Source organism: Vidua chalybeata, chromosome 15, assembly GCF_026979565.1.
Source record: "Vidua chalybeata isolate OUT-0048 chromosome 15, bVidCha1 merged haplotype, whole genome shotgun sequence".
In the NCBI taxonomy this organism is placed as follows: Eukaryota; Metazoa; Chordata; class Aves; order Passeriformes; family Viduidae; genus Vidua; species Vidua chalybeata.
In genome coordinates, this window is record NC_071544.1 from 17,195,267 (window position 1) to 17,212,301 (window position 17,035).

The 17,035-nt window shown below is 48.7% G+C and overlaps 1 protein-coding gene and 1 long non-coding RNA gene across 3 annotated transcripts in view; one reads left to right on the forward strand and one right to left on the reverse strand.

Moving 5' to 3' along the window:
- Positions 1-13,457, forward strand: part of HTR4 (5-hydroxytryptamine receptor 4) — a 72,653-nt gene extending 59,196 nt beyond the window's left edge. Inside the window, exons 7-8 of one of the 2 annotated variants that reach the window (XR_008433628.1) lie at positions 11,031-11,209; positions 12,668-12,749. Coding sequence is in view for 1 of the 2 variants with exons in the window: in XM_053956778.1 (XP_053812753.1) it covers positions 12,668-12,755 (88 nt within the window). In the remaining variant the exon portion in view is untranslated. Of the gene's footprint in view, positions 1-11,030; positions 11,210-12,667 lie in introns of both variants that reach the window. The other variant, XM_053956778.1, reaches the window with a different exon arrangement.
- An 86-nt stretch (positions 13,458-13,543) lies between these two features.
- On the reverse strand, positions 13,544-14,153 carry LOC128795751 (uncharacterized). Its single transcript, XR_008433629.1, has 2 exons — positions 14,075-14,153; positions 13,544-13,700 (listed from the first exon to the last, which is right to left on the reverse strand). It is a non-coding gene; the product is annotated as an uncharacterized LOC128795751 (long non-coding RNA).
- Positions 14,154-17,035: the final 2,882 nt, after the last annotated feature.

Sequence of the window (17,035 nt, forward strand, 5' to 3'; positions counted from 1 at the left end):
GCACTGAGAGAGGAGTTGTCAGTGCCTGTTTTAGGAACACAGCTGATTCAAACACCTCAGGTATCAGAAAAAGTGCTTTCAACTTGTAACTCAAACCTTTCCCCACAGCCGTCCTTGGAGGCTGCAGGATGTGCCTGGAAGGAGAAGGAAAAGCTCCTTTTTGTCTTTTTTTCCTGCATTAACAACCCCTTGGTGTGGTAAGGGTGATCCCTGCTGGGAGTTATGGCTGCAGTGGGACAAGAGATGTCTTGGAAAGAGGTTTCAGCAGCAGAAACCAGGGGGCTGCCCAATTTTCCAAAGCATAAATCCTTCAGTTTTGAGGAAAAGAACCACTGGAAATAGCCAGCCTGGAACAGGCTTCCAGCTGGAAGGGCAGTAAGCAGGATCAGTGCTTCACTGGCAGCGTGGCTCCAGGGTGAATTGAGACCTGGATGTGTGGTGCTTTGCTGGGCAGGTGCAGCGTGTGCCCTGCCACTTCCACGTGCTTTTCTCCAGCAGAATGAACTCCAGGGCTGGGCAGCAGTTCTGCCTTGGCTCCAAAGGGAAGGACAGAAAACCTGCCACGGGGGGAATGAGGAAAGAGAGGGAGGCTTTCCCTTTTTTTCCAGTTAAACCCCGGGTAAAAGAGGAAACAGGCACACGCACATGTGAGTGTGTGTGTGTGTGCTCTGTGTCCCAAGGGCACACTCCAGCAGCAGCAGACTGCAGCCAGCACCTCTGAAGGCTTCTCCAGACACCCTCACTGGGACCTTTTCCCTAAGATTTCAGGGATTTCTGGGCCGAAGCTGCTCCTCCATCCTGGAGCACGAGGAGGAGCGGGGGGGACAGAGCCGCGCGTGGTGCCGATGGCAGCGCCATTTCCAGAGCTATCAACAGTGGCATTGTCATAGCTCTTGGCATGGTACTGCCATAAGCACTGGACTGCCAGCTGTGCTTGGGAGGGCCTGGCCCACCTGGAATCCCCCTCCGTTGGGATGAAGGCGGTTCCTGAAGGATTGATGGAAGCTGGTCCTCAGAACCAACAAGCACCACGCTCTCCTGACCCACAAATCCCTGCAGACGTTGCTGAAGCATCCAGACCTCCCTGCTCGGGCCAAGAAGAAGCAGAAAGCTCATGGAAACCAGTCAGGATCTGCTTGTCTGTCTTTGGGAAGAGCTGTACTTTACAGCGAGTTTGGGACAAGGTGCTCATCCGGAGCAGCCCACCCTTGGATGGGGATTGTAAAATGCAGGAGAAGCCAATGGGAAATGCTGATGTGTGACACCAGCTCAGGAGGCTGAATGATTTCTTTATTATAACTATGCTATAATACATTAATATACTATTTAATGGAGATACTAAAACTACAAACTTACTTTTGTAACTGCCATATCTAACTCACAACTCGTGACCCTCTCTGAGAGTGCAGCCACAGGTGGGTTGGATTGGATTGGATTGGATTGGACTGGATTGGGTTGGGTTGGGTTGGATTGGATTGGATTGGATTGGATTGGATTGGATTGGGTTGGATTGGATGGGATGGGATTGGATTGGATTGGATTGGGTTGGATTGGCCACCAGCCCCAAACAATCCTCACCAGAATCCAACCAAGCAATGACCCCAGGTAAACAATTCCCCAAACACATTCCACATGGGGAAAAACAAGGAGCAGAAATAGAAATTGTTTTCTCTTTCTTTCTCTCTGTGCTCCTCTATGAAAAAATCCTGAGAGAGAGAGAGAGAAATGTGCTGCCACAGATGGGTGTTGTGGAACTCCTGTGCTGCCCCTGCAGTTGTGCTCCTGAAGGAATCACAGCTAGAGAGAATTTCTTGGGATAAAATCATCACAAGTGGAGCTGTCAAGCAGAACAGGAGCCCCGGGAGCTCCGGGCTCACAGGACAGTCCCTGCCCTTGCTCCCCTTTGTCCTTGCTCCAAGAGTTTCCCTGCAGTGTTCTGTATTTTGGATTTTGCTTCTTTTTGGCAGAGAAGAGGAGGAGGCCCAGCAGCTCCAGGCCTTGCTGGGCAAAGAAATCAGTGTGGATGTGCCAAGGTCCCGGGAGGTGTTGGGGAAGGGAATGCCCTGTTCCCACGAAGCCCTGGCAAACAGGGAGATCATTCCCTGCTGGAATTCCCATTCCATGGGCAGCCCATCCCCTCTGGGGGCTGCCTCAGGCCGTGGGTGTGCAGAGAGGGGCAGGGCACAGGGGGTAAAGCTTTTGGAACAGGAACAGGCTGCAAGCTCTTGACAAATCCCAGATCTCCCTGTCCCCCGTGAGTCTCATTCCTGCTCCAGAAGATCCCACAGGGATCTGAGAGCCCCAGCAAGGGGGAAATGTGTCTCTGGCTCAAGGTGTGCAGTATCAGGGATGGATTCTGGTCTCTAAAGAGTCCAGGCATTTGTGACAAACCCACAGTTTACTTGGCCAACCCTCTGGAGACATTCAAAGAACTAATTAATTCTTTCAGCTTCTGGATTAAAACTCTTGTGCAAAACATCCCATCAAACAGAGACCATGATATGGTGTGTTAGTGTAATTAAATAAAGAGAGAACTGATCTCCAGAGATGCCCAAACCACTTAATTAAGATTAATTAAGCAACATGAATTACAGCTGGAGAGGATGAAAGGGAGCAATTCAGAACTGGCTCAGCAAAGGCATGGGGTGCTGGGTTCATAAATAGTTTTTCAGAAGCAGCTTCCCCAGCCAGGTTGATTCCTGGGGTTGGGTTTAGCCCCTGGACCAGCCCCATTTTCCTGGCCAAACACAGGGATCCCTGTGCAGCTGGGAGCAGTGGAGGCCTGGGTTTCTGGAGGCTTGGTGGCACAGATAAAGCTCTGCCAGAATAAACACAAATTTCCTTCGCTTCCTCTCTGAGGCAGCAGTGTGATCTTCATTCCTTAGAATCCCAGAATCCCAGAATGGGTTGGGTTCAAAGGGACCTTAAACCTCATCCACTTCCAACCCCAAAACACCTTCCACTGTGCCAGGCTGCTCTGGGCACCCTGTGCCAGGGCCTGCCCACCCTCCCAGCCAGGAATTCCCCCCCATATCCAACCTAAACTTATTCTCAGTTTGAAGCCATTTGCTAAATTATTGGGCAAAGCACACCTTTAGTTGCCTCAATGTTACACAAGGAATTGTGCTACAAAATTGGGTTTATTTTGTGAGAACTGTTACTGCTGTAGGAGAGCCCAAACTTGAGTCAGTTACACTGGAAACTTGATGGGTGAAAAGCAATTTTCTGTTCCATTTGCCACATGTATCACTGCTTTGCTTTTCCTCAGGAAGGAGCAAACATAAATCTGAGCAGATTTTATTTACCAAAGCAGGGACTAGGGCAGAGATTTATGGGCTGTGCCATCTCCTCTGGAGCAGAAAATAGACAGGCCCAGGGGCAACCAAGGGATGGCACAAGCTTCAGAAGTTTGAACTTCTTTGTTTGCTCTGCACAGCAAATTTGATGGCGATGTATAAAGTGATGGACAGGTGGGGTCTCACAGGTGGCCCTGAAAGAGACTCAGATCTGCAGGAGCAGAAGAAAGCACAAAAGAACAGAAATAACCTCATGTAAACAGCAGGGATATGGAAAGAAAGGGTTTACACACACACAGAGGTGTTTTGGTGGCCTTGGTTACCTCCCCCTGTGCTCAAAATCAATTCAGTGATCAGTGGAACTCTTCCTGCCATGTCCCAGTGTACAGGGAATTTCTCTAAGGAATGCTCTCCAGAGGAGTTGCTGAGAGCTGGCTTTACTCTGAGTAAAAAAAAACCCCAAACCCATCAGAGAATAAATAAATATCTGCTTGATTATGGGCCTTTGTTTTGTGGGTTCCCCTCATCCTCCCCACAAAATAAGCTGTGCCTGATTTTCAGATTTCTGCCTCTCCTTGCCCTGGGCAGGGCACATGCAGATGTTGAGCTTGGCATTTTTCTTTTGGGCACCTCCAGGAGATTTGAGGCTCTGCTCTTTAGGATGCTCAGAGGAAAAAAAAAAAAAAAAAAAAAAAAAAGGTTTTCCTCGGGTCTTTGTTCCCAGAGAAGTCCAGAGGGTCCCTGAAATCCCAGAGGGAGCAGGGCCTGGCACCACCTGCACAGATCCTCACTGGCTTAGTTTGAATAAAACCCCAGGAACAAGTCCTGGAGAGGCTGAGCTGGGATAACAGCAGCAGCACAGGAGCTTTGGGGACAGGGTGGCAGAAAGTGGGGACTCAGCAGCCTCTGAATCACAGCAAGATGAAGCAGCAGCTCCTGTCCCCCCTCCTGAGGAGGATCTGACCCTGCTGGGAGAGAGCTCTTGGCAGGGACGGGGATGAGCAAGGGCAGCATCATCCTTCCTGAGGAACAGGGGAAGGAACACGGGCACAGGCAATCTGTGCTCCTTGGCTGGGAGCTGCACAAGCTGCAAACGGGGAGAAACTGCCCAGGGAAGCCAGGCAGGGAATTAACTGTGAGTACAGGGAGCCTCAGAGCCCAGCCTGCACTCAAAACCAAGGCTCTGGAGCGAGAATCTGGAGATTTTACTGAAATTCAGCACCCACGGCCAATGTCCCCATCTGTGGTGTGACATTTAATCCTGGTAAAAGGCGCACGGAGGATGAGGAGTGGGGAGCACAGCTCACAATTAATTAATATAGTTCACAGTCTCAGGGATGAAGCTGTACAAATTCACACCCAGTGGGTTGTGAGGGACAAAGTCCAAAGCCAGGAATGTGCTGCTTTAATCACAGAAATATTAATTGGAAAATCTGGATAATGAAGGAAAGGGGAGAAGAAACTCACACTGAACCTGGGGTTTGCTCTCTCAGCAGGATGGACACCTGAGGAAAGGCAGCCAAATAAACTTTAATTTAAGTTGTGATAAGATTGATAAGTAAGATTTACTGAGCTTAACCTACAACAGGTCCTAGTTGAGATGTTAAAGGCATCACAAGGCTATTAATTTTTATTAATTTTATTATTAATAATAAATCACAATTATTATTAATTTTAAAATTGGTTTTTCGTACTAAATTTAACAGGATTTTAATCGACTTTTATTTAACTGGTATTTTGTTACTTAATTTTTACACCATGACTTCATTACAAGAAAATTTAATTTTCAGCCCTTCAATTAGATACCTTAAGGTAAGCACAGCTTCCCAGCAACACTTTGGGGCTGCACAGAAGTTCCCAGGACACAAAAGTGTGGATTTGGCATGGCCAGAAGGCAGGGAGGGCTGGGTGAGCCCTTCCCTGGGGAGCAGAACTCTCCCCTCAGCCTGCAGGGTGGGAGGGAGAGCCAGCTGCTGGGAGGGAGTTGGTGGCATTTGCTCCTGAGAAAGGAACCCAAGGAGTGACAGGGACAATGTGCAGCCTTTTGTTATCAAACACATGATGCTGCAGAGAAAATCTGCTTTTGACACCTAAAAAAAAAAAAAAAAAAAAAGCTCTGCTGTTCACACACAAAGTAGGGAGGGAGGGGGAATTTTTGGCCAGATTTCAACTGTAATTTCATTTTCCACCGGGTGTTTCAGTGGAGAAAAGCCCTCATTCCCAGAGGGTTGGTAAATATTGGAAGGGAGGTTTGGATCCCCATCCCTGGAGGTGGCACTCAGAGCTCTGGGCTGGGGATGGATGGGCTGGGAGGGCTTTTCCACCCTGAGATTCTGGCATTCTCCCACTGTGGTGCATTTGAAACCTGACAAACTCCACTGAACAGCTCCGAGTTTTGCCACTGGTTCACTCCACAGCTTTAACAAATGTAGGTTTTTTTTTTTTTTTTTTTTTCCCCAGCAGATAAAAGATTTAATTATACCAGTGGTGAAAAAGATTTAATTATGCCTCCTTAAAAAAAAAATAAAAATCATCATTATCTTCCGTTTGAACATTATTAATTGATCCTGCTTGTGTTTCATTAATTGAAACACTTAAACCCAGCAGCCCACTCTGAGCCATCCCATCTGGGGGTGGTTGGGAGCTGCTCTTAATGGGCTGCTCTGGGTTTCTGCTGTGTCTGAGCACTTCCAAGTGCTCTCCTCATTATCAGATTTGGGGCTCTTACGACTGTTGCATTAATTATGGTGCAAAAAAACGAACTGGAGGCCAAAATCTGGAGCTAATTAGAGCCTATAATGGAGAGCCAAGCTTAACATTAACGAGAGAGAAATGGAAATAGGGAGTTAATGGGAGAAAAAGGGGAAAGGGCTCCTTTCACACTGCAAACAAGGAGCTCCTCGTTGATTTTGGAATTTGCTTCATTTCTGTCCTCTGGCGCCCAAATTGCTGTTTCTGCCGTGGAAACATCAACTTGTGCAACATTAGGATGGCCCCAATCTATAGGAGAAGAGCTCAGCAGCTCTGGGCCATCCCCACCCCGTGGCTGCTGTGTGGATCCCTTGGTTTCCATCACCAATTCCTGCTCATAATAGCCAAAATTCCAAGGTTTTTAGCTGAAGTTGAGCAAAACATCCCGCAGTGGGAAATAGGGAAAATTATAAACATTATCCAGGTGGAGCAGCTGAAAGCAGAAGGAGAGTGGGAAAAGGGGAAAATGATCAAATTCAGCAGTTGTGGTGAGGGGGATTGGAAAGGAGCACAGAGAAATTCATTAATAGAGCCTGGCAATAAAGAGGATAAAAAAGGAAGATGGAAATGAGCACCTGCAGTCCCAGGGAAACAAAATTTGGGTGAAATTCAGCAGGAGAAAACCAAAAGGAAAGCGGATGCTGAAGAGTTTGGACATTTCATTTCAAGATCCTCTTTCAGGTTATTATTTGCCTGCACTTCTAAACATCCTCCTCGAAAAGGATCCACAGCTCCTGCAAACACAAAAACAAAAGGACTGGAGGGGGTTTAGTCTTGGTTTGCCAGAAAAAAAGAGAGATGATGGAACAATGGGGGGAAAAAGGAGAGACACAAACATTGGGAGATGCTCTCTTTGTTTCCTGAGACTTGTCAGAGACCAAAAAAAAAATCTCCTCTTTATATATATATATTTTTTAAATGTTCCTCTTAGTCAAGAGAAATAAGTATCTGCTTACTTGAGAACTGCTAATTTTAAATCTGGGTTTCTGCAGGAATCCTACAAAGTGCATTGAAAGCTGGCTGGTGTGGGCTGGAGACAGATGTTTTATAAAACCTCTGCCTGATATTTAGCAAAGAATGACGAGGGCTGAGTTCAGCTCCCAAGGTTGGAACAGCATTATTTGATTTAAAGATAATTAAGAGATTCAGCTTAACTGCTCAGGAGTGGGAAAATAAACACTTGTCATGAGACAGAGAGAGATTTGTGTTTAGATTTGACTACAAAGGACTCTAAAATCAACATTGCTGTCAGAGCCATGTAAATAATTCAGCAATCCCAACGTTTTCCCAAGATCTGGGTTTTCACATTGGGCTGTAATGGGATAATTCAATTTATCCTTACCCTGCTCTACTGATTTTATGCTGATGGCCAAGTGCAGAACTTCACTGCAGGGATGGGAGCAGGACAAATCCAGCCCAGAGGTTACAGAGTTATTGGGAAGCTTTTAATTTTCTGGAGACTGTGAACCTGGGAATGCTGGGAGAGGGATAATCCTGCTCTCATTTGTGGAAGTTTCACATGCAGCTGCATTAAAAGCAAATGTTTTGTGAAATTCCATTTCATGTGGCCTCTGTGAATTCATTTTTTCAGCAGAAGATGGAAATGGAGCAATGCATTTTGTTCCCAGTTCATTCTGACATTTGGTGGAGTTCAGATTTGAGGATTTTGCTCTTTCAAAGTGGAAAAATAGCACAGATTAAAATAGGGAATTCCAGACATTCTTGGGTTTTGTGTCACACAGTTCTCTGTTTCCCAGCATCTCCCAGTTTTCCAAAAATACCAGAAGTCCCTTTCCAGGCAGACAACAGGAGGGGACCTTCCTGATGTCCTGGAGAACACGCTCAGATTTTGTTCCTGGCCCACTGCAATTCCACCTGTGGGATCTTTCCTGGTGCTTCCAGCCTGGGCAATTCCTGCTGCCACCCAGACCCATCCTGCACTTCCAGGGCTTGGTTCCTGGGGCATATATAAATATAAATATAAATAAATTTATTATAGAAATGTATATATTTATTATATATAAATAAAAAAGGCTCTTTTCCACCCGTTCCTGACACAGGAATGGAGCAGAGCAGAGCCAGCACAGGCTGGCATAAATCACAAAAATCATCTGAAGCTGCTCTCTTCCCCTCACTTCTAGAGTGGTTTATGAATTCTCTTGTTTTCTAATTCAGAATTTATAATTCTGGAACTGAGCAGATGGTGCAAGGCTGATTTCAGGGATGTGTTCATGAAAATAACCTCTGCCAAGTGATTGTTCACCACAATCCCCATTTCACATCAATTATTTGTTCTTGCTCTTGGAAGCCCCTCCGGAAGCAGCAGAGCTTTGAGGAATGGACACGATATGGAGGGTGAAGTTCCAGCAGTGGTGCTGCAAATATTCCAGAGGAAAATCACGTTGGGAGAGAAAGGAAAATGCAGGGAAAGATAAACTGTGGGGCAGCACAATTGTCAAGTCTTAGAAAAGTTTCAATCCTTCATTCAATTTGGAAGCTCAGTTCCATTTAAAATGTGGCTCCAGCCAACTTTTACCTCAAAACCTCTTCTACCTTCCACCATTTTAGGTGGTTGAGGAGAAAAATGGTAAAAAAAAAATACATTCTTGAGAACGGGATTCTGTTCAAGCCAAAAGGAAATCTTCCCAGTTTATCCCATTTTACATCATTTCATCTTGCTTTCCTCTGGTCCCAAATCTTTCACATAACAGAAGGTTTGTGACACAGGGGGAGCCATCATCTCCTACTTGCCTTTTCCTTGGAGAGCTGTTCCAGGTGGGATGGTCGCTGTTCCTGGGGGAGTTTCTGGTTGTAGATGAAGGAAGAAAAGTGTTTGGGAGTGTTTCATTTGGAGTTGGGCTTCAGCAGCTGGAAAAGGAGAAGATGAAGACACAGGCAGTGAATGTTCACTCCCCAAACTGTCAATACCACAGTGGGGAGATCAGTCCCCTGATAAAAGCAGCAAAGGGCATTGAACATCAATTGCAATCTGCTCTTTTCTGTTTTTTTCTTCTTTTTTTTATCTCACGAGGAGTTGAAGGCTTGCTCCAGATCAGAAATGGGGAAAATATCTGAAAGTGGAAAAGTCTGGACAATGAGAAAAGCAAACGAAGTGAACAGCTCAGAACTCAGTGAATTTGATACCTGGATTTTCTCTTCTGTTCTTGCATTCTCTGGGGGTCTGTCAGTAACTATTTTGAATTTATAATACAGGAATTACAAAGGGCTTTGTGAATACAGCCAAAGTTGGGGTTTAGCACCTTTTTGTGTAGCTCATGTCTAAACATTTGTGCACCCAGTGAGACCTGAGGTGCCCCACACCCAAAATCCCCCCACCCATCCATGTTTCTGCAGCAAAATCTCATCTCTGCCTGTTGTCCTTCCTTTTTTTTGAGCAGAGGGGGAATGGATTTAGTGGCAAAAGCCCAGAGCTGGCAGCTCTGGTGCCTCCCTGCACAAAGGCCAGCTGCAGAACCTGCCCTGTCCAGGGACTGTCAGGGCAGCAGGAGCCACCTCCTGCCGGTCCAGAAGGGAGGCAATTCATAATGAAAGCAGCTGTGAAGTGGGAAGGGATTATTGAACAGAGAGCAAAGGCTCGGGTGGGTTTGGGAAGGTGGAAAATGCAGGAGTGCAGCCACAAATCCCTCAGCCAGCAGGGCTCGGCTGTGGCTGGGCCAGCCTGCCTTTGGCCTCTCTTTGTAATTTTATTTATGATCAGTGTGATCCAAGCCCTGCCAGTTCCTGTCTCCGAGAGGTCAGGGCAGATCCCAGGGGTGGGGACTGAGCAGGAGCTCGGGCTGTGGGGAAATGGTGTGTGGTTTTCATTCCAGGAGAAACCAAAACCCAGCCATCTCTGGGCTTTGCTGCCCTAATAAATGTCCAGGTTGGTGTGGGGAACAGCTCTGCAGGGAGTGAAAGTGGGAACACTGCAGCCACTGCACCCCCTCGGAGTCTTCTCCCTGGGATTTGCCAAATTCCCAGAATAAGCTGGAGCTCCTTGTCCTGCAAAAGCCCACGGGTGCCCAGAGCTGATCCCAGCTGGCACCCAGAGCCCCCTGGGCTGGCACACACAGTTGTCCCCAGGCTGGCCATCAGCACAATCCCAGGGCCACGGGGAGGGTTTGCAGCAGGTCCCTGGAGGGGCAGTGCCTTCCCATTGTTGGGATTTATTGTTTTATAATTTATTTATTTATTGGGGCTCATTGGGATCTGGGGAAAGCTCCCGGGGAAGTGACAGCAATGCTGTCCCCACTTTGGGATTCCCTTTGAGCACAAATCCCATTGGAGGAGCCCATCAGGGGCAGGAAAAGGGCACAGATAATTTGCTGTAGATAATTTACTTAATTCATTTAACCCCTTTAATTTTTTTTTTTCCCTGCATACATATTCTGGCTCCCTCGAATATATTTATTTCTCACACCTACCTGGCTGCTTTCTCTTGAAGCCTTCAGCCCACAGAGGGAGGGTTCCAGTGCTGTTTCCTCCTTGCATTGTAGGATAAATCCCTGGCAACTCCATGGGGTGGGAGCTGAGGCACACCAAGTGTGTTCCTGCATGGGAAGCAGCTGAATTTTGGGTGCAGATGAGAATTTCTCTGAAACTTGCTGCCCACAGGTACCAAGAGCAGAGAAATGAGGCGTATTTTCAGAGAGAGATCAGTGAAGGCACAGGGAAAGAGAGAGAACAAAAACTTTTTGTGAGAACAAAAGCAGGGCTGTAAAAGCCCAGCTTTTGTCCAACACTAAAGCGGTGCCCTACAACTGGCAGGCGGCTCTGAACTTACATTTGAAGGGAAAGGCTGCAGGGTATGGAAAAACCCCACGGAACACAAAAGCCTGGCAGCAGAGGACGCCCTTAACAGATTCCTGGAGATGTTGGGAATATTTGAGGAATGATGTGCCGGCACCTGAGCAAACCATGAGCTGGCACCCCCTGAGCCAGGGATGCTCCTTCCTCCTGTCCTACCAGTCCTCTTTCCCACAGGGTAAACAGCTGGAAGTGTTGAACTCACTGCCAGAGGCTTCAGACAGACACTTTGTGCCACACCACATCCCGGGACACCTCAGTGACTCCTCTTTAGCTTAATGAACCTCTAACAATCGGCACCGCCTGCTCTTGCTGCTCTTGCTCCACTCTGGGACAGCCGCGGAACACGGAGGAAGGTTTGGATCCTTGGGTGTCCCAGTCCCTGTCCATCAGGAACCTTGGATATCCCAGTCCCTGTCCATTGGGATCCTTGGATATCCCAGTCCTTGTCCATTTGGATCCTTGGATATCCCAGTCCCTGTCCATTGGGATCCTTGGATATCCCAGTCCTTGTCCATTTGGATCCTTGGATATCCCAGTCCCTGTCCATTGGAACCTTGGATATCCCAGTCCCTGTCCATTGGGATCCTTGGATATTCCAGTCCTTGTGTATCTGGAACCTTGGATATCCCAGTCCCTGTCCATTTGGATCCTTGGATATCCCAGTCCTTGTCCATTTGAATCCTTGGATATCCCAGTCCTTGTCCATTTGGATCCTTGGATATTCCAGTCCTTGTGTATCTGGAACCTTGGATATCCCAGTCCTTGTCCATTTGGATCCTTGGATATCCCAGTCCTTGTCCATTTGAATCCTTGGATATCCCAGTCCTTGTCCATTTGGATCCTTGGATATCCCAGTCCTTGTCCATTGGAACCTTGGATATCCCAGTCCTTGTCCATTGGGATCCTTGGATATCCCAGTCCCTGTCCATCAGTAACCTTGGATATCCCAGTCCCTGTCCATTTGGATCCTTGGATATCCTAGTCCCTGTCCATCAGTAACCTTGGATATCCCAGTCCCTGTCCATTGGGATCCTTGGATATCCCAGTCCTTGTCCATTGGGATCCTTGGATATCCCAGTCCTTGTCCATTGGGATCCTTGGATATCCCAGTCCCTGTCCATTGGAACCTTGGATATCCCAGTCCTTGTCTGTCAGGATCCTTGGATATCCCAGTCCCTGTCCATCGTCCTGAGCTGCTCCAGGTGTCAGGGGCTCTCCTCCCTGTGTCCCGTCTGTGGCAGAGCCTTTGGCATTGCCGAGTCTCCCGGGTGGATTGTGTTCCACAGTGTCCCTGTCTGACCTGGCCCATCAATTCCAGCTCTGTTCTCTCTCCGTGCCCGTCTCGTTGGAGTCTGTTCAGTGTGAGGTGCAAAATGTCTCTGCTTGTCTCTGACATCCAGTCTGTAACTCGGTGGGAGCACATTTTTCAAATTGCTGATCCTTGTTTAAAGTGCTGGAGTTCCAAGGGATGTTTGAGGGAAATATCTGCCCTGACCATGCTGGGAGCCAGCATCCAGCCTGGGAATTCCTGCAGGAGCATCCTCCAGCCCAAGCACACTCAGGCAGTGCAGCTCACCTCAGACACCTGAAACCCCACAGCTTCTTGGTTTTCAGGGATTGCTTTGACTGCTCCAAACTGAAGATTTCATTCCCTGTCACAGAGCAAAGCAAGGATTCCACACTTTTTAATGTGGGATCTGGATATTTGGAAGAATCACTCTCTTAAATATACTTTGGGGTTTGCAAGATCTTATTTTCCATCAGTTTGGCATTCGACCTGGCACTGACAGAGGTTTCTGTTCCCCTCCCAGGTACACAGTTTTACACAACGGGCACCACCAGGAACAAGAGAAGCTTCCCATCCACACCGACCTCGAATCCCAAGAGTCCTGTTTCTAGTCCTGGCCCAGAAGAGGAGGAACAGAGGATGGCCCAAGGATTCACAGACAGCAGGACTTGAAAATTCATCCATCTGCATTGTCGTGGTGCCTCCTGCAGTGAATTCCCAGGAATGTCCAGCTGTGGGAGCTGGGTGGGGGCATGGGGAGGGACAGGACTCTGTCCCTGCAGGAGCAGCTGGAGCCCTGCTCCAGGAGCGAGGCATTCCTGGCAAAGCCAGGACCAAAACAGCTCCAAACCACCCAGCCAGGGGCTCCTGCTGCTCCTTTCCAGCTGCTCCTTTCCAGCTGCCCCCTGCTCAGCTCACAGCTGTGGGGTGGCACTGAACTGCTCCATCCCTGCTGGCTCTGCCTGGAGCCCGGGCACTGCCAGGGGAGGAGCAGCCCCACGTTTTCTCCAGGAGAACAAGAGGAAATGTTTGCTGCCCTTTGGTTGCAGCCCTGCTGCTGCTCCCCCCACCCTGCAGAGCTCTGGAAGATCCTGGTGGTGTTTCCTGGCCGAGGAGGATCCCAGGGTGTGCAGGAGCTCAGTGGGACCAGCAGGGCCGGCCCAGCTCAGAGCCATGGCCCTGCTCTGCCATTCCCAGTGGATGGGACGTGCCCTGGAGCCCAGAGCTGTCCCCATCCCTGCCCTGAGCTAACTTTGGGCATTCTGAGGCAGCAGAAGCTTGGCCAGGAGCCAGAGCCAATGGATCACTAAGTGCCATCTTGGAAAACAAACCACCTAAACCCTTTCAAGTTTAGGTTTTTCCACCTAAACCCTTTCTAGTTTGGAAGAGAGACTTCTACTTACCTTTGCCACCTTTATTTTTCTATTTGTTGCTGGTCTCTTCCAGTCGAGGCAAGAAGTTTTCCAGACTTTCCAGTCTCACCATTTGCAAAGATCCCAGTCCTCAGCTGCTTCCTGCATGTCGGTGTTGCCACGTTCCTCGTGGGCTGCTTCCCCCTTTGCATGGAAAGGGTGGGCAAGGCTCTAAACTCCACAAATTTGGGAAAAGGATTTTCATGCAGGATCAAGACCATGAGCCTTGACCCTTTTTAGGTGGAGATCTACCCCAGAGATGCCACCCTGAGCCTAGAAAATACGATTGTACTTTGTCATAACGTGGAACCATGTACAGATATTTTTAATGTACAAAGAGAAGCTGACATTATTTATTATTTTTTATCAGGAACATGTGGTTTTTTTCATTAAAAGCTTCTAGACCAAGGAGCTTAACATTCTATGTATTATTATTTAGAAATATTTCTGTTGCTATGTGACAGGTATTTACTGTAAACAGACAAATCCCGCTCGGAACAAACAAAAATGTTGCTCACTAGGAGAAATATTGTGCATGAGAAGAACAAGTGGCTTCCTGGCCATGGTGTCTGACTTCTTTAAATACTTCTTCCAAAGCAAAGTCACTGATAAAGCTTCCCATCCTTTTCCTGTAGGATTCAGAAGGACACTGGGCAGAAACAGCCCCAGTTGGAATGCTGAGGTAGAAAACTGCTGGCTGCTGGAAAGGCACAAATTATTGGTGTTTGTGGTGGAAGGTGCTCCAGGTCCATCACTGGGACCTGGTTGACAATGACCTGTTTTTTTGGACAGGGTTTCATTGCCAAAAAAATTCATTTAACGTCACTCTTGACACCAGAACCGTGGAGTGAAAAAAAAGCCATTATTGAAAGTTTGGAAAAAACCCACCCAGGGCTGCTTCAGTGCTGTGATCTCCCCCTGTGTGGAAGTGCCCACAGGGGTTTTGTTGGGCTTTGGGCACACGAGGCTGCAGAACAGCTTGGCTTGGTTTCACCTCAAGTGTCAAATTTCTTAAAGAAATCCTCAAAAAAAAAGCTTTTCTCTGTCCCCATTGAAGGGCATCGAAATCTTGGTGTGAAATTTCCTGGAGTGAGATGAAACCAGCAGCACTGGGAGGGGTTCCTTGGTTCTGCTTTGTCCTTCAGGCGTTGTTTTTGCCTTTATTTTTATGTGCATTAGGAAAAGGTCTCTTTTTAATTTAAAATAAACTCCCACTTTCCCCAGGGACAACATTCCCAAGGCTCTGCCAACGGGAGCAGTGGCTCACCAGCCAAAATGGTCAAAGGCTCTCACTGGGAAAAGGCTCCCCCGCTTCCAACTGGATGAAATTCCAAACACCAAACATCCATGTCCTGTGTCACCTCTAGTCCCTCCCTGGGCTCAGCAACCCTGTCAGGAACCACCTGGCAGCTCCTGCTCAATCAGCCAACAGCCCCAGCACAGCTTCTGTGACCCCAGCAACGCCACTGTGCCATCAGCAGTGGCAGAATTCCCCTGGAAAAGAAGGAGTCTCATGGAAAGCCCCCACTCTGGAATTCCATGGCTGCTCCTGTGTCCTCCCAGTTCAGCTTTGCCCATCTTGGCTGGTGGTGCCAGTCCTTGCCTGTGCTCAGTGACGTGTGGTGTTCCTAAAAATAAAAAACTCCTCTCTGGCCATGGCAGTGAACTCCAGCTTGGGCTCATTTCTGGTGCTCTTGGCGCTCCAGCCCCAGGCTGGGAGCAGGTTGCACTCCCAGCTGCCCCACAGGAGGCTCCAGGGGCTGGAACAAGGAGGGGAATCTGCCCCTCTTTGCTTTTCCTACAACTCCTGACAGGAGGGGACAGCCGGGGGGGTCAGGCTCTGCTCCCAGGGAACAGGGACAGGAGGAGAGGGAACGGCCTCAGGCTGGGCCAGGGCAGGCTCAGGGTGGGCAGCAGCAGGAATTTCCCCATGGAAAGGGTGCTCAGGCCCTGGAACTGCCCAGGGAGCTGTGCAGAGCCAGAAGGGCCCCCCTGAGCCTCCTTTTCTCCAGGCTGAGCCCATTTCCAGCTCCCTCAGCCCCTTCCCACCTCCTTTCCCTTCCCTGGGCACGCTCCAGCCCCTGCAGGTCCCTCCTGCCTGAGGGTCCAGAGCTGGACACCCCTCGAGGTCCCTCAGCAGTGCCAGCACAGGGGACAGTCCCTGCCCTGGTCCTGTCTCACAGGAATTTGTTCATTTATGATTTATTTGCAGTCCAGGAGCCCCCACCTTGTCCTGGCCTTACCTGGAGGTTTCCCAGATCCCTGTGGAGCTGCTGATGGCATCAGAGCCATCCAAGATTCATGTGAGAAATGAAAGCCCAGGGTCACCTGGATGTGGAGCAGTGTGGATCCCTTGCTCCAGAGACACTTTTTTGGGCAAACTCAGCTCCTCCAGGGGTGTCTGTTCCACCAAAGGACACTTCAGGGAGGAGGGACACTGGGAATGTGTCACTGAAAACCTGCAGAGCTGACAGGTAAATGGTGCTCACCTTGCCTCTGACTCAAAATGGCTTTGATTTTACCTCCTCTGCTCCTCCTGTCCCCTGCTGGGCTCCAGAGCTCTGTGAACAATCAGCAAGGCTGTTTTAGCTACATAAATGCTGGTTTTGCATTTCCAAACACCTCTCAGTTCAGGGATTACTGACAGGTATCTGCAGCCTAAAGCTCACCTCACCCAAGATCGTGGCTTCAGGATGGAATTCACTCCCAACCAGCCCCGCTCAGCAAGAGGAGGCAGAATCAGAAGGTGTTTAAGGCACTTCTTTGTGTCAGCCTTACTTAATAACGTGCCCAGAACCAACCAATGGGGCCCAGATCGTGTCCAGCTCGTTCCAGCAGAGATGAAAAGCAGGGAGCAGCTCCAGCCAAGAGCTGGTTTGGGAGCAGGCAGCCCACACAGGCACTGAGTCATTCCCACCCAGCTCTGGGAGTGCTGAAGCCAAGGAGAGCATTTCCATTCTGTACCTGGCAGCTGGGTACCCCTCCCCAGTTTAGGATCCCCTTTTTCTCCACATTTGAGTTCCTGAGCCATCTCTGAGCACTCCCAGGCCAAAAGGCAAGAAATCTGTAGGGGATTAATAACACAGACTCAATGAAAACATACCAAAGCTTTTAGTTCTTCCAGTTTTTGTATAAATCTTCCAGAATAATGCCCAGTTGATCTCCTGCCAAGACCCAGGGAGTGCAGAGGAGCTGAAGGGAGCTCTGCAGGTGATGGGCCCTGGTTTGGCTGTCCTGTTACCACGTGCAGTGCACACAGGGCCAAGGTGTCCCTGGCACATCCTGCCAAGAGTTAAATTGGAATTGCTTAACTGGGAACCAAAAGTGGAAATCCTGGGCAAGGGGATCCTCACACCCTGAACAGGGAGCAAAGGCAACAATTCCTGTCTCCATCAACCCCTTACAGCTTCTCCTCAAGCAAAATCCTTTCCTTTTTGAAACCCAAGCACTGATTTTGCCCTCCTCCTAAAGGAGAGGGA